Raw genomic sequence first — 26,667 nt, forward strand, 5'->3', positions numbered from 1 at the left:
CCCCACCTCCATCTACCTGTTAGTCAGCTTTATATCACTGTGACAAAATACCTGAGATAAATAATTCACATGGAGGAAAGATATTTTGGCTCACAGCTACAGAGGCTTCAGTCTGTGGTGCTAGTGAAGGCCATGCTTTTGGACTTTAGTGAGGCAGAACATCATGGAGGGGAGTGCATGGCTGAACAAAGCTGCTCACTTCCTGAAGGTAGGAAAGTAGAAGTAAAGTTTATTATTACAGCAAAGCCCCTCCCTGCCAAACCCATTAAGTTATGAAACCATAAATGGATTAATCCTCTTATAAGGTCATAGATTTCATGATCCAATCACCTCCAAAAGGACCCACCTCTCAACATGTCGCACTGAAGATCAAGGCTTCTACACAAGAGCTTTTGGGGTCCATTTAAGATCCATAACATACTAGGTCTCCTTTTAAAAGAAGAATATGAGTGAGGCTTCTATAATTCAAGTTATTTTTAACAAAGCCAGGCAATAATCCCTCACCTGACTAGCATGCACAAGGCCCTGGGTCTGATCCCTAGCACTGCAAAAAGTAGAATGAAATAAAAAATAAAAGATCATATTATTCTTTTTTCTTTAAACACTTCAAGAAACCTGCATCTTATAAAAGTCAAAGTCCTTATGAAACTCTATGATCTGTGCAATTTCAATTCCTCTCCCCACTCCTTCATCTCTTCTATTTTCATGACTTCTAACCTGTGAGGTGCTTCTAGAACAGGCCGAATTTGGTACTGACTAGGAGCCACAGAGTTGGCTATTTCCTTTTCCTGGGCAGCTTTTCTCAGAATAACAGCTTCCCACCCAGATAACTGCTTAGTTTACTCCATTGCCTTCCTTAAGCTTTTGGCTCAGTGTAACCTTTTCAAGTGAAGTCTATTCTGAGAATCCCATTTAAAGTTGCAACATGCCTCTTTACCTGCTCATCTTTTATCCTGTTCTACTTTTTCCTATACCTTGTATTTATAGCTCACCAAACAACTTGGAGGATCATTTTCTTTCTAGTAAAATGTAACAAAATAGGGCAAAGGTTGTTTTGTCCCATTATATTGAGTGTTTGGCATGATAACAAACGTTCAAGGAAGGAGCCCAGGAACTCATCCTTTTATTGTTCATACATCTGGGTAGGCTATCGGCACTCAATCTCGGCACCTTCTTAAAAAGTCTGAAGCTCCCAAAGCCCTCTACTTTTTTTAAAGACCCTCACGACACCGGAAGTAAAAGCCCACAAAGCCGGTCAGAGAACAGAGCCACTTCCGTTTCCGTAGGGAGCAAAAGGAGCAAACAACATGGCGAAGGCCGGCGAAAAGAATGGCAGCAGCGGGAAAAAAAACTTAAAAAGGAAAGCCGCTACCAAAGAACCTCAAGAGGCTGCAGTTGCTGAGGATGGAGCGACGGAAAGCGGAGCCCAACCCCCGAAAGCCGCTGCCTTTCCCCCAGGCTTCAGCATTTCGGAGATTAAGAACAAACAGCGGCGACACTTGATGTTCACGCGGTGGAAGCAGCAGCAGCGGAAGGTATGGAGAGGCGGAGGTTGCCGGGCGCATGCGTGGTGTGCGTCGCGTGGAGGATTCCGGGGCTCACGAAATCTAGTTTGTACTTTGAAAGCGGGTGGGCGCGCAGTGTTTGATCTGAAAGGGTGATGCTAGTGGCTCGCGTGTCCTGGCTCCTGCGCTCTGCTTTGGAGACTTGTGTACAGCCTTTTGCCTGACCGTGTGGGTGGAAAGTTCCCTGTCATCTGCGCGGAGGGCTCATTCCGAGGGTTCTCCACTTAGAAGGAAGAAAATCCGCAGTCCTGTTTTACTAATGAGAATTATTCCCTCATTGCCTGGAAGGCGAGAGTCTCAACCCCTGTTTTACCCAGCCTACCCAACGTTGGTTAATTTTTAGCATTTGTGATCCAGGCGATACATAACAAGCTTAAAATATTGTTTCTGATTCCTGCAGCACCACTTATTGAAGTCTTAAGTTTCTAGTAATTGTATTTGTTCTTTAAAGCATTGTGCTCTGAGAGGTAAACAAACTGAAACAAATGACTCTCCCAAGGTCCTAGTGCTTATCTGTGATGAAATCGCTGTTGGAGAAAAGCATTTGCTTGTTTTTGCATATCATAGAAATTCACACATAGTATTCTTTTTATTTGCCTGTCTCCTCTTATTAGACTTTTTGAGGCCAGGGATTGATTCTTACATAAGTGCCATTGTGCCACTGGAGTACATTCAAAGGACATCTAACCTATTCTGGTATGCAAGTATCAGGATGGGAAATCCTAGGAGTCTTCTTGGGACAGTGACTTCAGAAACAATGAATTGAGGGTCAGTTGGCATTGGGGGTGAAAAGTATGTTCTGTTGTGTGTTAAGCATTCTGTCTAGAAATCAAACGATACGGATTTATAACAAATAATCCTACCCGACTTTGCACATTTTTAATTTTAAAAGAATATTTTAATTATAAAATATGAGGATAACTAGGGATAATTTTATTGGAAGCAACTTCAAACTCATCTCCCACTTCTATTTTTAGTGCTTTCTAACAAATTCAACTGTCATAACCATGATCTTTAGGATGTAATCATTTATGTAAAACAAAACTTGTTAAATTGTTTAGATACATATTTTGCATTTTCATAAATTTGATTTTTTGAGTAGCAAAAAAGGTGGTGAAATTTTAAATGCTCAAACTTGCCAGTTTACACTTTTTTTTTGAAGAAGCAAGATCTTTGTTAAACAAATCCTGTTGATTGGCTTATAGTAATTTAGATATAAAAATCTATATCTGGATGGTTATTTTAATGGATTACAAGTGTTGTATTCATAGCATTATCAATTTGTAGTTTCAGTATGTATTTGTGATATAACCTGTAGTTTCTTAATATTGTTCTTTTGTTTTTATCCCTTTAGGAAAAATTAGCAGCCAAGAAAAAACTGAAAAAAGAGAGAGAGGCTCTTGGTGATAAGGTAAATAAATTTTTAGTCATCTGTTTTCTATCTTGGCTATTACATTGATAACTTCTTCTAAATTTTTATGAAATATTTTATATTTATAGAAAGATGCAAAAATAACATAGCAAACACTTTTCTGTCCTTGCTCCTGCCTGCTTCTTCCTGATGGCTTTTCCTTCCAAATGTGTACCTAAATAGTAAGCATAATGATGGTGTTTTGGATGTCTTTTTTATATGTTTGGGAATGGGAAGACTCCTCAAGACATTTTGGTCTTTAGCTTTTGTGACTTGAAGCAAAAAAGGCTTTTTATCAGGCAAGACTGTGGAAAGACCAGATGGAGTCTTTTCTATAGTAGAGTGGAGTTCATGTAAGAATGAGAGCTGATAAAGAAGATTATGAACCTGTATAGAATGGGAGCAGGGTGAGACCTGGATGGATTATGGCAAAGAAAAGAGCAAAATATGTATTACAAGGGGATTTGGTGACTTTTGTGGTAATAATAAATGAAATATTTCATTGAAATTTTTTTAAAGCACTATTTAAAAATACTCCCACATTGTTGCACAGCTAAGTTTAATTTTCATTTAGTTTCATTTTGTTTATACATATTTCTAGGTTATGATTTATACTTGAAAACTTTTAAAAACATTCAACTCTTTCCACTATAATTTCTTGTAAAATAAGGTAACAAGTAAGAATAAGGTTTTCTGAGGAAGAGAAATATTAAGACTTTATATAAATTAAATACTTTTTCATGCATTCTCTTTATAGTATTAGGTTAAATCATATGAAATTGTCACTGTTAGACTATTTTGACCAGCAAAATTCTATGAATCAAGCAATGTTAGTATCTTTGAAACTCTTCAATAATCAATTACAACAAATTAATGTCTTAATCATCGCTTGAAAACATTTTCATTTTTTTGTGCTGAAAGATGATTTCCTAGAATTGGCTCCTTTAAAGATAACTTAAAACTTCCTACAGCATTTGTTCAGAGTAACAAAAAATAAAATCATGACTGGTTTATTAGTTCACATTTTCTTCATATCTCTGCTAGTGTACATGTACTTTTGATTATTTTTGCTTCTTCCTGGTGGCTTTTCCCTCCAAAGACAATCATTTTGTATAGTATTTGTGTAGTTCTGTTCCTGATCTTTGACAGTCATTTACATAATTTGTTCCTCTAATTGTGCATGATTTTAGCAGTATCCCATCATGTTAATGTATGGGTAATATGTGTAGTAATTACCCTCATATTGGATATTTGTTTTATTTATTTTTTTATTTCTATTAGAAATAGTGATACTATCCGTAGTGATATTTCTTTATAGATAGCTCCATCCCCTCCCCTTTTATTGCTTACTGTAAATTTCCCAAAGTAGAATTACATGGTCTGTGGATAGACTTTGCTATATATTTCTGACTAGCTATCTGAAGGAATTGAAACAAAACCAAATACATATATACTTCTGTAATTTTTTTTCATCTTTTTGTTTATTTGCTTTTGTTGTTGTCAGTAGTGGATAATTATTGTGAATGCTACTTCTCTTTGCTACTTTGGCCTAGTTTTTAAGCCATATAATTCAACAGTAATTATTTTTCTGTTATGTATATGTCTCTGCTCAGATGGTTAAAAAGCAGTATTCTTTAGTTTTGTTATCAGGATTGATGTAGTTTTATGGCATGTGTAGCAGTGGGTTGAAATGAGAACAGATTATGTTTTTAATGTATTTATGAATTTCTTCCACAATTGTAATATAATGTAAAATGCTTATTTGTAAAACCTTATCCTTTCTCTTTTTATTTAGGCTCCACCAAAGCCTATACCCAAGACCATTGACAACCAACGAGTTTATGATGAAACTGTAGTAGACCCTAATGATGAAGAGGTAATGTTAGAAGCCTTAAATGAATTTGAATGATCATCCTTGATAAATTGTATGTTGATATGTTAATATTTTGCTGGCTGGCTAAGTTGTATAAAATACTGATCCAGCTATAATGTTGGCATGTTGTCTTTTTTGGTACAAGTTATTTTATAATTGAATTTTCCCAGTACTGCTATAGAAAATTTCAATAAATATTTATTTTTTTTACAAATGCTTTGAATTTTATGAGTAGGTAAGATTTTAAATGTCATTTAATCTCTGAATAGCATATTGAATATTTTAAGAGTCTCTATACTGTAGATGTTTGTAGGGTTTGTTGGACTACTTTTTGGTATCTAAGAATAACATTTGATGGTACTTTTTTGCATACTCATAAAACTCTTGCAGACTGTCTAAAGAAATAACATGCAAAGTGGAAGATTATCTTAAATCTTGTTAGAGATGTTCCTGAATATATATATATTTTTTAGTGTAAATTGCTTCTTTTTGAAAATTGTTTTGTTCACTGATTTATTAGAATGCAGTTGAATTTTGGATAGTGGTCCTCTAAGCCAATAGCTTACCTATGCTCATTTCTAATAATTTGTCTAAGTACAGTTTTCATTTTTATGTATAGATAATAACTTCTTCAAATGACAGTTTTGTTTAAATCCATTAATATTTCATTTTTTCCCCACTTTGTGTTCACTAGAATTTTTAGCATAGTGTCAGATAAATAGCAAAGCAATAACGGTATTTTTGCCATGCTTCTGATTTGAAAGAGAATACTGCTGGTGTATCATCATTAATGTTTATGTCATCAAGGTAGATTCTCCTTATAGGTTAAAGAAATTCCATTTATACTTGTTTTATCACAAATGAATATAGATTGTTATTGGATTCTTTTTCTGCAAATATTGTGATGATCATGTGGTTTTTCTCCTAGCAAATGACATCTTATTGATTTTCTAATATTAAATACTGGCATTTTGGGGATAAACCCATTTTGGTTACTATATTTTATCTTTTTCTAAAATCTTGCTTGGTGTTGTTAGTACTTTGATTGAATTAATATGTGTCAGTGTTCATAAGCAAGACTGTAGAAATGACCTTTTTCATTCCTATTTGGGCATTTTAGACAGTTATTTACAAGAGATATAACCAAATAACTTTTTTCTTTGATCTTCTCTACTAAATTCGAATTCACTTTTATCTTTTTATTTCCTTCTCTCATCTTTGCATTTATTGTGATTTGTTTTATTGGTTTGCACATTTTTTATAATTTCTGATGTGAGCAGTTAAGGCCACAAATTTCCAAATACCACTCTTGGTATTTCCCACAACTTTTAAAATGTGCTGCTTTCATTATTAAGTCTGAGTATCTCCTATAATGACAGCTTTGTTGATTTCTTGTAATTTCGTTAGTTTTTTCTTTGGTTTTAAATTTTTAATTGACATTTTATAGGGTATACTATGATAATTTGTTACATGTAAACAATGTATAATGATTAAATCGTTTCCATCTCAAATATTATGACTTCTCTATGTTTAGGACTTTTATAGTGAACCTTGGGGTTGGAGGTACCTCAGTGGTAGAGTGCTGCTTGTTTAGTATGTGCAGTCCCTGTGTTCAATCCCTAACACAAAAAAAATAGAAAAGAATTACAACATGCATCTTTAATAAAGATGATACAATTCTGATAAAATTTAACAAGTACAGTACTAGTACAGTCATAATTACTTCTTCAAAAAAATTTCATGCTTTTCAAGGAAATCAAAAGTATGCACATATATATAGTCTTTTAATGGACTGCATTTTTACTGTTCACATTACTCTTCTTTTCACTCTCTGTATCTGAGTTACCACCTAATGTCATTTTCTTTTTAGCTTGTAGAATTTCTGTTAGTCTGGTTTTTTTTGTTTGTTTTTTAAGAGATAGAATTTTTTAATGTTTATTTTTTTAGTTTTCAGTGGACACAACATCTTTATTTTATTTTTATGTGGTGCTGAGGATCGAACCCAGCGCCCTGTGCATGCCAGGTGAGCGCGCTACCACCTGAGCCACATCCCCAGCCAGCCCCTGTTAGTCTGCTTTTATAACAGATTTAATAAAGCCAATTTTTTCAACTTTTACCTAGAAATTTGCATATTGCTTTCATTTTTAAGATAATTTTGAAGAATATAAAATTCTTGCTTTTTTCTTTTAATACTTTGAACATATCCCTCCACATATCCATCTTCTGCACTTTAGCCTTCCTTATTTCCACTAATCATCACTTCCCTGTGCTTTCTTTTATTTCACTCAAAATTTCCCGGTGTTGGCTTTTAGCAGTTTGATTTTCATGTGTTTAGATATCATTCTCTTTTTTTTTCTATTGGAATTTTTTGAGCTTCTTGGATCTGTAAGTTAGTATTTTTCATTAAACTTGTGGTGTTATCAGCCATTATTCAATATTTTTTTCCTGCCCTTTCTCTTTGGTCTAAGGGGAACTTCCTTTACATACTACTGAAATATTTGACATTATCCTACAAGTTCTCCCAGCTTTGCTTTACTTAATATGATTGTTTTCTCTGTCCTTCAGACTATGTATTTGTCAATTTTTAGGTTCATTGATTCTTCTCCATTGTCAGATCTGGTATTGAGACTGTGTTTTCCTTTTAATTCTATAGTGTATTAAATAGGATTGCTTTGAAGTCTGTTAAATTCAATATCCGAACCCACTTACTAAGTATTGACTACTTCTTTCCTGATTATGGGTCATACTTTCTTGTTTCTTATATACTCAATAATTCTTTTGGTTGAAAACTGGATATTTTAGACCAAATATTGTAGCATGTCTGAATTCCAATATAAGGAATGGTTATTGTTTTATTAATTTTCCTGGCCTTACAACATGGAATCTGTCTCCTCAATAGTAGCACAATATCTCTGCTTAGCAGTTTTTAAAAATTATTTTTAAACTTTCTCCTGAGGAATTGCTCCTGTGTTTATGTGGCTTAATGGTCTGTGAGTGATTAGGCACCTGGGTGTTGAGACACCTCAGGACCTAAAAACATACATACTTTTTCCTCCGAGCTGCATGTGGGTTGAGGAATGCCTTCAAGGTTGCAATCAGTTCTCAAGTCTCTCTTGTCTTTCACATTAGGTAGATTCTCAGATCTCCCCCAATACATATGTGAGGTTAGCTGTCAGCCAAGAATTATGGAGCAATAATCTTGAACACTGTATGACTCTTTCATTTCCATAGCACCCCTTTAAATTTCTGGCCAGTTCATACCCACCTTGAACGGGGTCTACTAACCTGGATTGGCAAAGCTGTGCAGGTTTTCACCTTCATCTCACAAAGCTCTATTCCTGTCTTGGTCTAGTCCACCATCTCTGAATCCAAGACTGCTAGTTCTTACCTGCCATCACCCTTGAAATTGTTACTGTTTTCACCAACCAAACTAATGAGAGAAATGGAATAGCTCTAGGCAAGATTCCTGATATTCTTGCACATTTCTCTAGCCATTTTTCAAGAACAAATGTACCTCGGTGTTTTAGTCAGCTCTTCTGCTGCTGTGACCGAGACTCGACAAGAACAATTTCAGAGTTCTTTTATTAAACATTTAAGTTTGTGCTTGCTACTCAGTTTGAATTAATCAGTTCTAACCTATATCTGGATATTTATATTGTTCATAAAATAATAAATAGTTTATAGAAGGAAAAAAAAGAACAACTTCAAAAGAGGAAAAGTTTATTTGACATTCACAGTTTCAGGGGTCTCAGTTCCTAAATGGTCAACTCCATTGTTCTGGGCACAAGTTGAAGCAGAACATCATGGTAAAAGAGTGTGGTAGAGGAAAGCTTATTAGGACATGACCACGAGGAAGCAGAGAGACTAAGGCTCTGCTTACCAGATACAATACATAGCTCAAAAGCACACCCCCAGTGACCCACTTCCTCAAGCCACACCTTATCTGTCTATAGTTCTCACCCAGTTAATGCATTCAAGTGGTTTGATGCACTGGTAAAATTAATGTTGTCATAGCCCAATCCTTTCACCCCTAAACTTTCTTGCATTGTCTCATGAGCTTTGGGGTGATACCTCTTATCTAAACCATAACACTCTGTGTCTTGAAATAATTTTTGACAATTTTATCTAGTTTTATACTTGTATTCTACAGACACAAAATCATCCACCCTCTTCATGTTGCCATTAACATCAGTTCCTCCTATGTCTTCTTTAAACTGTGTCAAATAGATGATTAATGACAGTGCTTTACCAGTAGAGCATACTTGTTTGATGTAAAATTATCTTCCTTGTTTGCAGGTTGCTTATGATGAAGCTACAGATGAATTTGCTTCTTACTTCAACAGACAAACTTCTCCCAAGATACTCATCACAACATCAGATAGACCTCATGGGGTAAACACATCCATTAGTATAATTCTTGAATTCTTAATCTACTTTTATTACTACTATTTAAAGTACTCTATTCAGAAGAATTAGTTAATGTCTTAGATAATGCCTGTGAATAAGTTATGTAAAAATAACTGGTGATAGGATATGAGTTCACTAAGCATGATTCTTCATATGTTTTCTCAACCTTAATACTATTAACATTTTGGGCTGGGTACTTCTTTGTTAGAGTACACTATCCTGTTCATCATAGGATGTTTAGCAATATCCCTAGCCTTTGTCCATTCCATGCCAGTAGCCAACCATAAAAATGTCTAGACATTGCCAAATGTCTTTTGGTGGAGCAGAATCACTCCTTGTTGAGAACTGATGCTTTAGGATGATTAGCCTTTGATAAAAAATGAAACAATGTTCTGATTTCATTCTTTTCCCAGTCTTGTTGTCTATTAATAATACTATAATAATCATTATTCCTTTTCTTGTGAGAATATAACACATAACATTCTTTTGCCCTTTTGAAAATATTTGCTATTTTGTTTATAGAGAACAGTACGACTTTGTGAACAGCTCTCTACAGTTATACCAGACTCACATGTTTATTATAGAAGAGGACTGGCTCTGAAAAAAATTATTCCACAGTGCATCTCAAGGGACTTCACAGATCTGATTGTGATTAATGAAGATCGTAAAACACCAAGTATCCTTTTTAAAAATAAAAGGAAGTTTTCCTGTCTGTTCTCTCATTTTGTTTTAAAAATATATTTAAGATAATAGGAAATTTCCCTATAACTTCCAGAACATAATATTTTTTTCCCAAAAAATTAATATCTTTATCCAAGATTCTACAAACAGATTTTTTTTCCTTTTTATTCAGCAAACATTTATTAGGAATATATATACCCAAGACATTGTTTTAATCCTTAGATAAAAGATGCAGTGATAAGAGACATCAGCTTTCAGGGAATTCAGTCATGGGACAATATTCTTTTTATATCGGTGAATATTGATTATTATATAAATGTTTTAAAAGACTGTTTTTTAAAACATAAGTAATTTTTATTGGTTTTATTATTTTAAATATAACTGAAATATATTTCTTTATTCACTTATACTAGTAGTTTTCCAGAAGCAAAAATTAATATTGTAATGTGGTGCTTTGTTGGCCATATTATAATTTGTCTTAACCAGACTAATGTACCACATTAAAACCTTTTGAACACTTAACTATTCCAGAAAAGATCCATTTCTAAGGCAGATGCTGCTTATTTTAATTGCCCCCCAAAATAAAGTGCCAAGGTCTGTTTTCCTCTTTTTTTGTCACTTAAACCACAGTCATTTCAAGATTACCATAACTCTTAACAAAGAAGTAGACATATAATTCAGTAAATTTTCTATTCTTTTACTGAGGTATTTCATGAAGACACAGATTGCATTTATACCATCTGTGATCTTCAGAAAAATTACACTGCCTTTTCTTTATAAAATTGTATTCTTTTTTACCTAAAATATATTATTTTCTGATTACCATATTGGATACTTTGTAGGGTAAGCTGTCAGCCTCTTTTCCTCATTACTGAATGAAATAGCCATGACTCCTTGTTTTGTTTGCATGATTTGTGTCAGGTATTAGCAATAACATAAAGCTTTTTGTTTAGATACCAGGAAAGTTTTTTAGGAACTGATGAGTTTGAATTTTTGTACTTTGCTTTTGACATAAACCACAACTTATTGGGAATGTTCTAGGAAGGATTTGAAGCCTTGATTGGGGTTAGAAGAAATGACCTTTACACTTCCTAGTCCCCTTAATATTTGATGATTTTCTCAATGTGCAGATGATACAAAAACACTTCCTATATTTCATGAAGTTGCACATGTGGTGAATATTTTAAAAAGAAAGAAAGAATTAAAATGTTTGCTGGTAATGTGTGATGTGGTAGTCACTAACGTCCGAAAGAAAAAGACCTATTTTCCAGAGTTAACAGATAGTTAGGAGAAAGTGACAAGTGCTGTGGTAAATAACAATGATAGCAAAGATTTGGAGCAGAGTTCTGACTATAAAAAGGTGGGACTTGCAGTGGATCTTAGGGTGAGTGAAGTGCTGCAAATATTCAAAATAACAGCCAAAAAAAATGCACTGATAAGATAAACATGAAATATAAGAATATGAGATTGCGTGGGTGCCTACCAGTCAGGAAATAGTTGGGGAAAGAAAAAGGGGAAATAAGAAAGGCAGTTTGTAGCCACATTACAAGTGCCATATTGATGTCTTTGAGTTAGTAACAACAGAATGTGAAATTAGGTACAGCTATCAAGACTGTGAAGGTATCTAGTTTGTCACTTTGCACAGGAGAAACTATGGTGCAAATGAAACGACACTGCAAAGTCACATAGCTTATTATTTCAGAGAACCAAAGTCTAAATCCAGACTTGATTTATAGTCTGTATTAGAATGTACTTGACATGGAAAGAATAGAACTAACCACAATACTGTTTTCAATGATGTACATGGAAAATCTCAAGAATCTCAACTGTGACAATAACAGGGTAAAGAGGCAGGTGTAGAAATGAGAACTTGTGAAGGTGGAGGATTAAAATTTGGGATGGGGGAATAGCAACGTATTTTATACATTTCATGTTGTAAACAGATAAGGATTGAAATAGTCTTGATTCTGACCTACATTTAAGGTTCAATTATTTAAAAATACTTTTAATTGTAGATGGACACAATACCTTTATTTATTTTTCTGTGGGGCTGAGGATTGAACCCAGTGCCTCACATGTGCTAGGCGAGCACTCTACTGCCAAGCCACAATCCCAGCCCTTAAGATTCAATTTCTGAGTCAGATAAAATCATGTTTGAAATTTTCCTTAAACTCAAAAAGCACACTATAAATTGAAATCCCAGGCCATAGCTGTTAGTTCTTCCTGCTTAAAGTACAAATGGACAGTAGCCAAAATAAATTCATGGGAAAGTAAAGGAGAGAGGTTCAAGTCAAGTTGTGCTAGAGACCTGAGGACTGTTGAATGGAAGTTTGTTGTAGTTGGGACTTTTAGTCTTTGGGCTGCTAACCTTGCTGATTATATGTAGATGTAATATATTTCATTTGTAGTTTAAGAGTGTCTGGCATAATTCTGTTTATGGTAGACAGTAAGTAGTTATTAATTGCTTGAATTTGTAGTACAGTAATAAAACCTAAGAAATATTAATAACTTTGATTTCAATAAGAACATTTAAACATTTCTGGTCTTGTGGCATATTCTAAGTTGATACCATATCCTAACAGTACAAACATTAAAAAGTGGCATTTTTAGGGTTATAAGTCTTCCGAATATGGAAGTAAACTTAGGTTGTTTATGTTGCTACATTATTCCTGCTTGAGTAGTGGTCTTTAAGTAACTTTTTTCCTACCTACTTTAGTTGAAAGTGCAAGATAACTTTGTTAAGAGTGATGACTGGCTATTTCTTATTTATTTATTTAAGAAAAGATATGCTCTAGGTTGTTTTCTTGAAAAGATTTAGGTTGACTGATGTGTTTTTGAGTTTCTGATACATATTAATCCAGGAGAATATATGCATTCACCTACTCACTTCAGATTTTTTTTTAAAGTTTGTTCTAATTAGTGATCACTTCAGATTTTAAGGCCATTTGGACATGTAGGAGACTACTTGTTTTAGTTAGCATTTTGGCTGCTGTGACTAAAAGACTTGACCAGAACAAGTGTAAAGGAGGAAAAGCTTATTTAGTGTCTCATGGTTTCAGAGGTCTCACCACATACTGGATGGATGGTGAAGCACATCCCACATTTTGTTAAGAGTTTTGCTTTATTTTGTTTTTTTGCAGGTTTTGGGGGGATTGAACCCAGGGGTACTACACCACTGAGCCACAAACCTATCCCTTTTAAAAAACTTTTAAGACAGGTCTACTAAATTGCCCAGTTCACAGCCAGCAGGCTCCATTTCTTGGGGCATAAGGTGAGGCTGAACACAGAGGAAGGAAGGGTGTGATGTAGGGAAGCATTCACCCAATACAAAATACATACCCCAAAGGCACACCCCCAGAGGCCCACCTCCTTCAGTTATACCCTACCTATCTTCAATTACCACTCAGTTAATCCCACCAGGGGATTAATTCACTGATTGTGTTAAGATTCATAACCCAGTCGTTTCTTCTCGAAACCTTACATTGTCTCACACATGAGCTTTTGGGGACTCACGTGCAAATCATGACACTAGTTATTTTAAACAATTTAAAATAATGTGTTTCTTAACATCTATGTACAGATGGACTTATATTGAGTCACTTGCCAAATGGTCCAACTGCTCACTTTAAAATGAGCAGTGTTCGTCTTCGTAAAGAAATCAAGGTAAGTTTTATGCAATCCTTGATTGGTATTGATTTCATATTATTTGAATAATAGATTATTTTATCTTGCAGATCAAATTCATTTTAATGACATTTGTTCTGATGAAAGCAATATTTTACCTAACAGTTTCTCACCCATATCCCGTGCAGGTGAGGGAATGGGTTTCCCTTCAGTGGGATGGGCTGGCTGAGAAATTAAAGCTAAGTAGAACCATGAAGTGACCACGGAACACAGAAAGTAGTTTCAAAGAGTGGGCAGAGATGGGCAAAGCTGACCAGTCTAAACTTCTAGCCAAGAGAGCCTATGTTTGTTTTATTTGTATTGGAAAACATCAAAGGCTTTCAATAGAAAATTCTTTACCAAAACAGGATAGAAGTGGGGGCAGGTAGGCTGCTTAGTTCTAGTGGGTTACGCCCATCTCCAGTGCATCGTGGGACCTTTCTAGCAGGGGGGGGGGGGTTCACTTGTGTCAGGCAGTCTACCCTGGTGGGACTGCCATGAGAAGTTCCCAGTGCCAGATCTACCCCCTCACTGGATGTGATGCTGAAAAATAAAAAAGGTCCTTGTGCATTTCACAGATGGCTTCCTCCAACAGTTTTCTTCTGTTATTGTGATGATTTATGGCAAACAGGAAATAGCCCTTGTTAGTAAGAAATTGCTGATTTTCTGACTTTTTTGGTGTACTCTGCATCTTACTTCATTGGCTTAATAAACTATCCATGGTAGTCTGCCATTTAAAAAACAATACAATAACTCTTAAGTTTCTCATTTGACCTCTAAGTTCCAAGACATGCACTGAGAGGTATTGTTTTGACAATTTAGCTTAATTTGTTATTGTGATTTTTCACAATTTTTCTAGAGGAGAGGCAAAGACCCCACAGAACACGTACCTGAAATAATTCTGAATAATTTTACAACACGACTGGGTCATTCAATTGGACGTATGTTTGCTTCACTCTTTCCCCATGATCCTCAATTTATTGGAAGGCAGGTTGCCACATTCCACAATCAGCGTGATTATATCTTCTTCAGGTTTCACAGGTGAGAAATGTATTCTGAACTTACATTTTCAACATGAACCTATTTTGTTTATTTTGGGGGTGAGGTACTAGGGATCAAACCTGAGGCCTTACACATTCCAGGCAAGTGCTCTACCACTGAGCCACATCCCAAACCCTTTAACATGAATCTGTTTTCTAATATATTATGGCAAATCTTTTAAGTTGTGTCATAGGAAATTAGTCTGAATGAGCCCAACTATTATTTCTTTAGCATTAACTTATTTTGTCTTTGAAGATATATATTCAAGAGTGAAAAGAAAGTGGGAATTCAGGAACTTGGACCACGTTTTACCTTAAAATTAAGGTCACTTCAGAAGGGAACCTTTGATTCTAAATATGGAGAATACGAATGGGTACATAAGGTAAGTGCTAACTATTTGAGAAATCCATTTAAATCATTTTAAATGTGATGAAAAGAAAACCTTGTGCTTTCATCTTTGGGTATTTATACCTTAAACGGTGGTTCTGAATTTTTTCCCCTATGGGCTAGAAAGAACCAATCTGATATGGTATCTGGGTCTGAGGCTTAACTGTGACTTATTTGAAGTAGCATAAGAGATAATGATTCTCAAAGTAAAACTGGCAATGTCACTTTAGCAATGAAAATTCTTGGAACCCTGATCTACTGGATCAGTTATGGCTGGGGGTGGAGGATAGCATTGTTTTAGGCCTGGGTTATGTGATTCTACTGCATGTTTCTTGAGAACTGCTGCTAGTATTTCCTATGCCTAAAGATCAATTTTTACTATCTTTACCTAAACGGTTTTCATAATATATTTTTCCCCTCTAATTTTCAGCCCCGGGAAATGGATACAAGTCGAAGAAAATTCCATTTATAAAGTCCTAAGGAAATAGTATTGGATTTTGCTGAACTTGGTAATTTATTTGTGATAGAACACCTTTTTCAAAATAGCATTTATTGATTTTATAAATCTTCATGTCTGAACAGTTGACCAAGTGCCATGAATTGCCACTCTACATAGCAAATCAAAATAAAAGTAATTTGGGTGAGGATTTAGAATTTATAATTCAGGGTGCCTAACAATTAATTTGCTTACATTGGGGTAATTGTGAATGATTCAAACTGAAATAAAGACTCAGATTAACTTTCCTATCTACATTCCCAAATAACATGTGGGCTGGAGATAAACAGAATGGTTGATGGATACCATGTAACTCCTAATTTATTATCAGATTTCCCATTATCTTGCTCCTTTTTAACCTCATTACATGGTATGGTATTACATAGTAGGTACTGTCTCAAATCCTGAAGTTTTTCTTACTACTACTAATGGAACGTTCATTGCCAATCTTCTCTCTACTACCATTCTTATTAAACTAAAACCATCCAAGTAACTGGCTACTTAAGTATAACTGGTAATACCCCTGGAAAGGAGGATATTGTAAATATTATTAAGATAAAATTATGTAAATAACTCAAGGACAGAAACAGCACTTTACCCCAACTTTAAAAGAATAAAGATTTGCAATTTATACTTGGTAAGACACAAAATAATATAATTGGTGAAACAATGAAAAGTTAGAACTAAAAATTTAACCCCTTCAAGTGTCAAAACAGCTTAAAACAATGTTTTTCATAAAATAATAAAGCAATAAACGTTTATACTAAGTATTTTATTGTATGTTGCTGCCAGTGTATATAAAATAATTACACTTGTGAAATAGAAACTCATGAAAATTCAGAGAGGTAGATGTTAAGGACTGACAAAAGTAGAAGTTTATATTATGGCACATGTTATAGGGAAACTTTTTGTACAGGCTTCAAATTTAGCTCTCTTGAATATTCACTGGTTCTTGAGCAGTGGTTTGGGAAACCTGAAAGGAGGGGGGAAAAAGTGAATTAGAGTAAAGTATCATGGATCATTTTTCACATTTTTTCCAAGAATACGTAACAGTAACCATTGTTTATTTAATATATATGTGTGTGTATATTTTTTAATTGCTCATGTTCTTTGCCTATTTTTTTCTTTAACAATACTTCTTATATAGATGGTCCCCAACTTAACAATCTTTTTTTTTTTTTGCCTTTACAATGGTGTAAAAACAATAAGTATTCAAGACAATACTTTTAGGTTTTGAATTTTGAGCTTTTCTGGTATTGGGATATTCAGTATGATCCTCTGTCAGTGCTAGACAGCAGTGAGCATAGCTCCCAGTCTACTACATGATCACAAGGATAAACAACTGATAATCCACAGTGAAACTATGTTAAGATATCCTGTTTTGTTAGGTATACTAAATGCATGTTTGACTTAGGATGGGTTTGTTGTGATATAACACTATCACATGTTTAGGAGTATCTGTATTACCTTTAAGGGGTTTCATTCAAATGTCAGTTTATAAAGAGCTTTCACCTGAATGAAACCTGTTGGAAAACATCTATTTTTTTTTTTTTTTAAAGCAGATACATCACAGGATTTTTAAGAAAGAATATAAAAACAGGATGGGAAAAGACTAATGTTATGGGCAGTAAACTTCCAACTTTCTCTTAATTTTCATAACTATTCTCATTATTAGTACTGACTGTTTATAAACAGACTTACAGATTAACTTGCTAAGATTACTGCTGAAATACACTGTATCATAATAAAGTATATATAAGTCTCAAATCAAGAAAACTCTGAACACTCCTAGAAACTCAATAAAGAATATTTGGAAGAGCAGTAAGTATATGAAAAACATGCTCCTAGTGAAATACTATACTGGTGAAGTGCTATACTATAGCCAGTGGTTATCATCAAGTATTATTAAAACTTCAAATTTTTATTTCTTGTTTCCTAATTTTACTTCCAAAAATTTATCTTAAAAATTGGAGACAAAGTAGATATATAGACACCAAGATGCCCGCTACACTATAGCTTCAAATTCAGAAACTTCAACATTAAATGAAGTACATTTAAGTTACGGTACATACAACCACTGAAAATCTTAATTATGAAGAATAATGGAATAGGAAAATTCATTAAGTATTTTTAAAAGGTAGAGAATATAGGTGCTGCTGCTGTGACTCAGTGGCAAAGCACTTGCCTAGCACACATGAGACACTGGATAGAGTAGAATATAAAACTGCACTATTATGATTTTTAAAAAATAAATTATTTTGCTCTTAAAAGGAAATATGCCTGTAACAATGGTTATTTCAGGATGTTATGAAACATCCTGAAATTCTCATGAATAATGAAATTAACATTGCCATAAGCAAGGAAATAAGACTATTAAATATGAAGGTGCTAAACTGTTAAAAGATTACTTTATGAAAAAACTCTTGATTTTTTTTTCTTATATGGTGATTTCTTATATGCCTGTTAACTTACCATATTTTTTTAAAAAAATTATAGCCTACAGTTTTTAAAAGCCACATTTTTTAAGTGTAAACACTACTATGTAGTTTTATATCCATGCCATTTAGCATAGACTAGCACCATCAGTATATAAAATGAGAGCTTATAAGAAATGCAAGTTCTAGAACCTCACTCAAGAATTCCTAAATTATAATATGCATCTGAATAAGGTGATCTGTACATATATTCAAGTTTTTGAGAAGCAATCTTTTTATACCCAAATTTCTTCCTTATCCAAAATAGCTTTGATTTATAATATCCACAATGTTCTTTTCTTAGTCTGCTGGGGTTAACAGACATTATTTTACTTTGAAATCTGGGTTCTTATTCTAATCACCTTCATCAACTTGAGCAAGTCATTTTAACACTTATCTATATATTTTTTATATATTTTATATAAAAATATCTATATTTTTATATATTTTAATAGTTTTATACGAAATAAAACTATTAACAGCCTGCCCAGTTTTCTTAACAGTACTTTATGTTAAATGAAAGTAAACCACTTTGTAAAGTGAATACAACAGAACCCGTAAGTTTTAAAAAGGACCAACAAAAAAAAAATATGAAACATCCTGAAATTCTCATGAATAATGAAATTAACATTGCCATAAGCAAGGAAATAGACTATTAAATATGAAGGTGCTAAACTGTTAAAAGATTACTTTATGAGAAAACTCTGTTACTTATAAAGGGTTTTTTGGTTGTGCCCACCACTACCACCCCCAGGTTTCAAAAAACTTAGCCATCCTAACCAATGACTGTGTTTACTGGAAACATGCTGTACTTACACACAGACTTCCTGGATACTCCCAAGGTCTACAAAGCTTAATTAGGGAGGGCACATCTATTTAACAAGGTATTTTAGGAAGCAGGTTCCTGACCTTTTCAAATGAGAAAGTAAAGGATGTGTGCTATATACAAAATCTTTTTTTTAAAGCACTATTCATTAAAGTTTGATGGTCAAAGTATTGAACTATGGGTACATGCCCTAATTTAAATACTAAGGATTTAAAAAGATAGTATCCTTAGCCAGGCATGGTTGCACACACAACTTGAAAGCCTGAAGTGGGAGGCCAGAGCACTGATCACAAATTAAAGACCAGCAAGGACAATCTTAGCAAGACCATCTCAAAATAAAAAGGGTTGGGAATGCAGCTATGTAGTTCAGTGGTAGTGCTTGCCAGCATATGTGAGGCCCTAGGTTCAATCCCCACCATGGCAAAAGATAGCATACTTGAATTCATATTCTAAATTACCAGAGAACATTTTTGGGGGTGGGTGGGGGGTGGGGAGAGGAGTCACATCTCTTTTGGACAAACATACATTATTATACAATGACATCTGACCTGGAAGAGACCAACTAACACATAGAAACATTCTTTTTATAACAATTCAGGAATTGGTTTCTTGCTGTTTCTTAATCCTTAGAAATCTAATCCACTGTCTACCACCACAAAAAATACCTCATTTCTCTGTTAGGTTTTTTTCACAACAAATAAGAAAAAGTATAACCTGCTATTCCTCACTCCCAATAACCAGCTCCACATCTGCTTATGCAAGTACCCCACTGACTTTCTCTCTCCTAATTCCCAGTTGTTTGCTCCACTGCCCTATAGTTGGGTTCTATTACAGCAACATGAGGATTCATCCAAATCAATTGGTAGTGCTTTATTAGTCATTCCCCATGGACACTTCACACTTTAAAAAACTATCTAAATATTTGCTTGATTCAGGAAAATAAAATTAATCTACTATTTGAGGACCCCAAAATATGCATGTCATTAAACCAGTGCTATAAAAAGTAACACATGACTATCACAGCAAATGGAGTTTTATAGTAACTCTCCTAAACCTCTTATGGTTATTAAGTCCTGTATTTAACCTTCTTTGTGATGAAACAGAAATGACAGTTCATGACTACTAAATAAAATTTCATAGATCCTCAATTTCTCACAAAATTGACAACGACTGGAAAATTGGGACTGCCAAACAAAATGCATGGAATGATCCTGTAAGTGCTGCAAATAAAAAGGGAATTTGTTTTGTTTTACTTAAGGAAACTTACCTCAGAGTAAGATTCATTTGACTACAAAAAGGAACAGACTTTCTGAGGCCTGAAGGGATTTGTACTTGAAGACACTCCAGTCAGCAGGGGATCATGTTGAGCATTCTGCAGACAGAATTGTTTCAAGTCTGCAGCTGCCTGGGAAACCTATACACAACAAAAGAAGGGGTGGGGAGATACCAGTTAGTAAAGTTTTAATGATTTTTCTCAAATCTTTGAAAATACTTGTACTGAACAGCACTTCTCTTGCCTTAGAAAAAGATAGAATATACTAAATGAAAAGTAACAATCATATACCGTCTCTTAAACATTCCTTGTAAACAAAACTATAGTATGTTCTTTTGCCTGCTTATTAAAAGTTCAGTTCAAATGATTTATTAGAAACTACTATTAAAGTTTATCTACAAAGCATAGCACTTCTTGTTTATTAGTAATAGGCTGTTCAAGTACTTAACATCTTTTTTAAATTAAAAGCTGTACATGGTATTTTTGGAATAAACAAGAACAGTCTTAACATTCTAGCAAACTATTACTTTGTCCTGAAAGCCGTGTCATTGGGGGGGAAAAAAATGCTACTGTGAATGAATATAATGTGGAATAACTAGCATGGTACATCGGTCTTCAAATTTATGTTATACTCCTTTGCATTTAGAACTAAGAGAGGCCTGCCTTCATTCACATAGTTATCTACTATTTGTATATTCTGGTAAGATGATGTATTAACAAAATAAGCATAAAACCATAAATGTGCCTTAAATCTTAGTTGAGGAGCACTGCATACACATGAAAGTCACAATTGAGACAAATACAGTTTCTAAAGGCAGCCTGCTCAGAAAGGTTGTTAAAACTGAGATTTGTTATTAGCCTTTAAAGCCACATGACAAAAGGCAGAAAGCTGTCACTGCATACAATTTTGTAACATTAACAGTTGATGGTACAATAATAGCAAAACAATAAGTTGAATGGTTCGAATATAGAACTTGGATGACTATTATGCCCCAATATCCTCAATCTTGAATTGAGATTTAGGAAGACAGAAAAGAAATAATCATTTGTTTCATTCTGTCTTAGTTATTCCTAAGGACACATAGCAAATGTCCATTGCTCTGGCTATGTACCCTTTGAAAGAGTTAATTCCATTACCAATGTCCCCTCCACCAAAAACCCCTGTATATTCCAAGCTGTATCCCAGACCTATTAAAAGAATCCATCATCCTGAGAATCTAAACTCTTCTCCAATCTTATTTGTATTTGGCTTATGCAACCGTCCACAATAATGAGTTCCATGTTTATTAACTCCCATGAGTAAGAAGTATCTGCACTTTTAAAATCCTTGTAACAAGTACTTTCACAAATGGCTGTGTCCCTTCCTCACTCCACTTCCCCAAAGTGTTAAAAGTAGGGGAATGGGCATTAATCAGCTTCCACAATGTTAGAGGATTTGGTTTCATTCAAATTGACCCAGTAAGAAGACAGTGCAGTGCCTGTTTATTTTCTGTTTCAAATGTAGGTAGGGTCCAACTTAACTCCTTTTCACAAACTACTCAAGCATGGTTATGTGCCAGCTCTACTTCTAGGCACTGAGAATAGTAAAGAACATCAAGATCCCTGCTGTTTCAGTGCTGACAGTTGTGGGAAAAAGAAAAGGTTCTCTGCAGTAAAAAGAGATATCCGTTAAAAAATGACTGGGAACCAAATATTACACTGAGATGATGTGACATTTAAGCTGAGATTTCAATAACAGATCAAACCCAAAATAAGAGATCAGTGAAAATCAGCATCCCAAGCAGTGGGGAAACCTCAAACTAAAACTGGACACTGGACAAGCTGTTACCCTTCAAGGCACAATAATCACCCTCCAGAAAGTTGAAACACTAAATTGACATAACTATTAGCGTCCCTTTTCACTCTGCTGACCTACCTGTGAGAAAGTTTGTTAAGTACTTGTAATAATTTTTTCAACTGTACTCATATAAAGGTTTAAAGTAAGTTTGTGCTAGTTTTAAAATAACAGAAAAATCATCTACCACAGAGGCACTGATAAAATAGGTACACAATATGAAATAGAACCTAGACACATTTTGCAATGCATATGAGAAGACTCATTTAAAATCCCAAAGTGGGATGCCCTCCCCTCCTTGCTAAAGCCCTAACATCAGGCAGAAACTGAAAATTGCAAAACTGAATCATTTGTGGTGGTTTTAAAGATTCCTATCAAAAATCTACAGAAGAATTGGGTGTATGAGGCCAGGGTCAAGCTGTGAGTTGGAAAGGCAGCAGCTACTAGGATTTTCAAGGTAAAGGTCTTGGAGTATTTTACTCTGAGGACTCATTTTCTTTGGTGACAAAGGCAAAGCAGCACTGATATTTACTGTGTCATTTTTTTTTTCTTTTTTCTTTTGTCTCTCTGATCCTTCATGTTCTTTCCTGGTACACTTCAATCTGTGATAGAGGCACACATGAATGATAATGGTTAAGAAATGGATGACTTCAAACTTCAGATCTCAATCCAGCCAAAACAGTGACGATAAACCACTGGGATGAAGTGAGAATTTGGGGATTAGAGAAATGAACAACTATGCAGTTTACACATTAGTGAGGGAGATTCCACAATAAGACCATTGGAGTTTCTCTTCCCTCCTGAGGTTACATCGACCAAGTAAGCTAGGTCTATGACATTTCTAAATAGGAGCCCTCACTCCACAAAACATTTCAGGAAGAAATACTGACTTGCTTGATGAGTTGTAAAATCAAATCATCTTGGAACCTGGCTGTTTCTAGCAGGGTAGTGATTTATAATTCCTGTGTTTCTTTTTTTCAATCACAAGTGTTTTACATGTAACCTATATATTGCACTAGAAAGAAGCCAATCTGTTTAGGATTTTAAAAATAATAAACACTTGCTACAGCACTTCCATGTCAGGTTGTCAATACCAACATCAACAAAAGATTTTTTCCCCCAAAGTAAATATCCCAAGATAAAGCCAATGCTATCGAAACATCAAAGTAAGTAAGACCAATTCTGGCCCATCCTAATCACTTTCTTAGCATGTGGACCAGTAGATACACTTAAGATGGGATCCAAGCAAATTGCCCAGGTCTGAAATGCACGCTTTGTGCGAGATTGTAAGGGACAAAGGTAGTAAGACTCCGGAAAAGTTTCGAAAACAGTTATGCAAGAAAATTCGTTTTCAATTATGTGTTCAGTGGTTTGGAGAATTTGGAGGTTAAGAACCTAGTACTAATTGGAGTAGGTCTGGTAAAGATCTGAAATGAAAAAAAGTTAATAAGTCGGCCATGAATCAAAAGTCAAAATACCCAGTCCAGAGACTAAAATCGGTGAAGGCTGGTAAAGATGGGCGGGAAGGGAAGGGCGCGGACCAGCAGCAGCTGGCAAGGCCAGCCGAGGAGTCACAGCGGAGGGAGGGAGGGAGGGAAACCGGAATGCGGGCCGCTCTTCAGCCTGGAGGCCAGCCCGCCTTGGAAAGTCCTGGGGCTGAAGGGCGGACTAAGGGGGCCCTCCCAACCACCGCGGGGATCCGCGCGGCAACTTTCCTAAAGCTGGCTGCTCCGCGATCGATGCCCGAACAGGCGTCCTCCCAGGAGAGTCACCGCGAGCCGGTCCGCCCCAGCTGGCTCGCCCGCTGCCGCCTCCCCCTACCCGGTTCGGCTGCCGCCCCCGCTCACCTTCACGCGGTTGAGCCCAGCCTCCAGCCGGAGCTGCTGAACCACCTTCTTCATAGCGGCGACGCTGGAGGAACCAGACATGGCGAATTCGAGGGCAGGGCCGACTCGTCGGTCAGAGGGTCGGCAGGTCGCGGGTCGGCCGGGCCAGACGACTGGGCAGCGCGCAGCGGGGGCGGGGCTCCGAACTTTGTCTCCAAGTTTCCGGTTCTGAGCTGGGTGACACAACCTTCGGTGCGCATGCGCGCCGCGCTTCGCCTCTGGTTCTAACTCCTCGCCCTGCGGGAGCTCGAGCTTGAGGGAGCCCGAGAAGAAGGGGCGGAGCGGTCCCTGGGCGTGGTGTGGAGGCTCCTAGAGAGTCTGGCCGGATGCCGCACTCCTTGTTCCCACTCCTGGTAGGCTGACTTGGGAGAGGTAAGGAAGGAGCTGTGGTTAGCCGCCTAGACCAGAGGGGACATTGAAGAGGACCGGTGAGGGAAGTCAGACATTTGAAAGTCTCTAAAGCTCTAGTGACTGAGGAACCGGGAGGCCCCAGTTGTCCTCAGGGAGTTTGCGGCAGGAGTTGAGGGAGAGAAGGGGATAGCCCAGCGGAGGCGCAGGAGCCAGACTGCCCCGCGCGAGTCGCCCGCCCACCCGCGTAAGTCGTGTCCCGAGGTGACCCTTTGTCCAACGGCGTCCTCCGCCCGCTTCCCACCCGCGGACTCGGAGACTGAAAGGGGCGCGGAGCCCCTGTGACCCGCCCACGGGACCGGGCGGGCGGGGAAATAGGCGTTGGAGAAAAGAAGATCTCGGAATTTTTTGATTTTTGTCGCCTCTTAAACTCTCAAATCGGTTTTCTAGAAAAGGCTGTGAAGGAGCCAGGGTGCTGGCCGAAGATTACAGCTATCTCTGCTAAACCATCCCGTTGGAAGAATTCTTACTGTACTTTTTAAAATAAAACGTTTTTGTGCTTCGGGAAAGTTTGCTCTTTTTTATGTTTAAGTTTTAATTACTTAATGCTTGAAATTGAACCCCCAAGGAGTTTTTAGGAGAGATGGAGGATTTAACAAAATAGGCCCGGCCAATGCATCTGTCATCGTGGAAACGTGTATTGTGTCATGACGCTTAAAACAGTTGTTTTCTATTTCTGTTAAAGTAAACCATCTTCGAAAACACTGATGTTTTCTGTAAACATGAATAATTTCAACATGAATGCATTTCAATTTTTTTGTATAGTGGGAATATCATGTATAATTTTCTCTGGGTCAACAAAACCGGATTTATTTACTAAATAGAATATCCGTCCTCAAAAATGTATAGCGTAAGTTTAGCATTTTATTTAATTCTTAGATGTAATAACTGGGGCTAGGAACCAGTTTTTGAATTCTGATTTTGCTACTTACTGTGGGATCCTTGAGCAAGCCGTTTAAGCTTCACTGAGCCTCTGTTTCCTCATTTTGAAATGAAATAAAAAAAGTTTTCTGGAGTTGCTTCTAAGAATGAAATGAAATTACATAGGTAAAGAATATGAAAAATAAATATTATTTTTCCCTACTAGTATTTTAAATTACTTAATAGATGTGTAAGATAAAACACAAAACTTTCCTCAAAGAAAGTTCTATTTTTCAATAATACACTATACTTCAAAACTTAGTTAAGAAATGTGCTGGAAAGGTTTTCAAGTAATATGTGGCCCACTCCCTTCTGTGAGAGTGAGAAAGAGTGCTGAGAAATAAGCAAAACCTATGTTGTATTTTAGGTTAAGTCTCAGAAAATGTTTCTTTTTTTTTTTTTTTACTTCATTGGAAAAGCAGAGTGGATTGCTGTCGCAGAACACCAGGTAGTCTATTTGTTTTTGTTTTTGTTTTTTATTTTTTAGTTGTAGATGGAACAATACATTTATTTATTTGTTTGTTTATTTTTACAGGCAAGCTAGGCAAGGGCTCTACCACTGAGCCACAACCCCAGCCCATCTATTAGGATTTGATTTGGAATAGGAAAGAAGAAGAAAAAAAAGTCCATTTCAAGTTCATTGCATTTGAAGTGATTAGCATTAAATATAGTTCATGAACTACAAATCAAAGAATTGTTCTTTGACCTTCCAAAATGATCTAAAATATTTCAAGGGTCTTTACCATCCATCAGACATAGGAGTTTACATATTAGATTGTTTGGAACAGACTGTGTTGTGAAGCAATTTGACACCGAGAGATTCCTTACAACACCATACAGCAAGAAATGTTCTGTTTTGTCAGGAGAGCATTGTAAGTTTAAATTTACCTGGGATCTTCACCTTATTTAATTAGTACCCTAAGTTCTTTAGTTCACTAGCTCCAAGTTCAGTATTTGAATAAATAAAATGCTTTTAAGGTTCATGCACCTTACTTTGTAGTTTAAAAGCCAGATAAGGGTAGATTTCACAATTCTGACTCCTTTCTCAAAGAATGAGCTTATATTAGTCTGTTTTCATGGTGGCTAAGGAAATTGAGTTTGGGAAAGAATGAATGACTTGCTTATGGCCATACAGCTGGTTTATGGCAAAGAAAAGAACTTGGGTCTCCTGATGTTTACACTGTATATATAAGTAATGCATTTCTTTTTATGGAGTTGCTCATATATTGGAATAATAATTATTTTTGATATTGAAGTATAAGGAAATTTAGTTATAAGAAACAGCAAAAAGGCTTAAGATACCTAGTAATAGTGTGGTCATAAGACTCCATTGTATTTTTGGCTCAGCTTGTATGGATAGTAAAGCCCATTTTCAGTAAATGAAGTACAATTAAATACCCTTTATTTTTAAAATTTATTTTTTATTTTTTTACCTTACTATATTACCTTCACCTTGTGCTTTTAAGCATCCTGCAAAGGCCTGTGTGCTAATGGCTTGGTAGCGGTCTGTGGCATTATTCT

The 26,667-nt window shown here is 35.8% G+C and overlaps 3 protein-coding genes across 11 annotated transcripts in view; 2 read left to right on the forward strand and 1 right to left on the reverse strand.

The window, feature by feature from the left end:
- Positions 1-1,282: 1,282 nt before the first annotated feature.
- Positions 1,283-16,294, forward strand: Rpf1 (ribosome production factor 1 homolog). The gene is made up of 9 exons (XM_046443250.1): positions 1,283-1,535; positions 2,920-2,976; positions 4,772-4,852; positions 9,146-9,241; positions 9,779-9,932; positions 13,518-13,600; positions 14,460-14,641; positions 14,897-15,023; positions 15,459-16,294. Exons 1-9 carry the CDS (start codon positions 1,308-1,310, stop codon positions 15,498-15,500), a joined length of 1,050 nt encoding a protein of 349 aa, XP_046299206.1. The 5' UTR covers positions 1,283-1,307; the 3' UTR covers positions 15,501-16,294.
- On the reverse strand, positions 16,278-23,909 carry Gng5 (G protein subunit gamma 5). The gene is made up of 3 exons (XM_046443251.2): positions 23,779-23,909; positions 20,092-20,238; positions 16,278-16,497 (listed from the first exon to the last, which is right to left on the reverse strand). Exons 1-2 carry the CDS (start codon positions 23,857-23,859, stop codon positions 20,113-20,115), a joined length of 207 nt encoding a protein of 68 aa, XP_046299207.1. The 5' UTR covers positions 23,860-23,909; the 3' UTR covers positions 16,278-16,497; positions 20,092-20,112.
- Positions 23,910-24,029: 120 nt separating this feature from the next.
- Positions 24,030-26,667, forward strand: part of Spata1 (spermatogenesis associated 1) — a 47,012-nt gene continuing 44,374 nt past the window's right edge. For 2 of the 9 annotated variants that reach the window (XM_058579002.1, XM_058579006.1), the window contains exons 1-3: positions 24,030-24,412; positions 25,569-25,594; positions 25,682-26,018. The gene's annotated coding sequence lies outside the window, so the exon portion shown is untranslated. Of the gene's footprint in view, positions 24,413-25,565; positions 25,595-25,681; positions 26,019-26,667 lie in introns of all 9 variants that reach the window. The other 7 variants (XM_058579005.1, XM_058579004.1, XM_058579003.1 and 4 more) reach the window with 7 other exon arrangements.

This window comes from Marmota monax, unplaced genomic scaffold, assembly GCF_021218885.2.
Source record: "Marmota monax isolate L192 unplaced genomic scaffold, Marmota_monax_Labrador192_F-V1.1 WCK01_AAM20220418_F8-fsc00046, whole genome shotgun sequence".
NCBI lineage: Eukaryota > Metazoa > Chordata > Mammalia > Rodentia > Sciuridae > Marmota > Marmota monax.

What these genes read in the sequence shown, in the direction of transcription:
- Rpf1 (XM_046443250.1), top strand. Translation starts at nt 1,308, where the DNA reads ATGGCGAAGGCCGGCGAAAAGAATGGCAGCAGCGGGAAAAAAAACTTA. An exon ending in GAGAGGCTCTTGGTGATAAG is followed by an intron (nt 2,977 to 4,771) that starts GTAAATAAATTT and finishes CTTTTTATTTAG; the next exon opens with GCTCCACCAAAGCCTATACC. An exon ending in GTCTTCGTAAAGAAATCAAG is followed by an intron (nt 13,601 to 14,459) that starts GTAAGTTTTATG and finishes CAATTTTTCTAG; the next exon opens with AGGAGAGGCAAAGACCCCAC.
- Gng5 (XM_046443251.2), bottom strand. Translation starts at nt 23,859, where the DNA reads ATGTCTGGTTCCTCCAGCGTCGCCGCTATGAAGAAGGTGGTTCAGCAG. An exon ending in CTGGGCTCAACCGCGTGAAG is followed by an intron (nt 20,239 to 23,778) that starts GTGAGCGGGGGC and finishes TGTTGTGTATAG; the next exon opens with GTTTCCCAGGCAGCTGCAGA.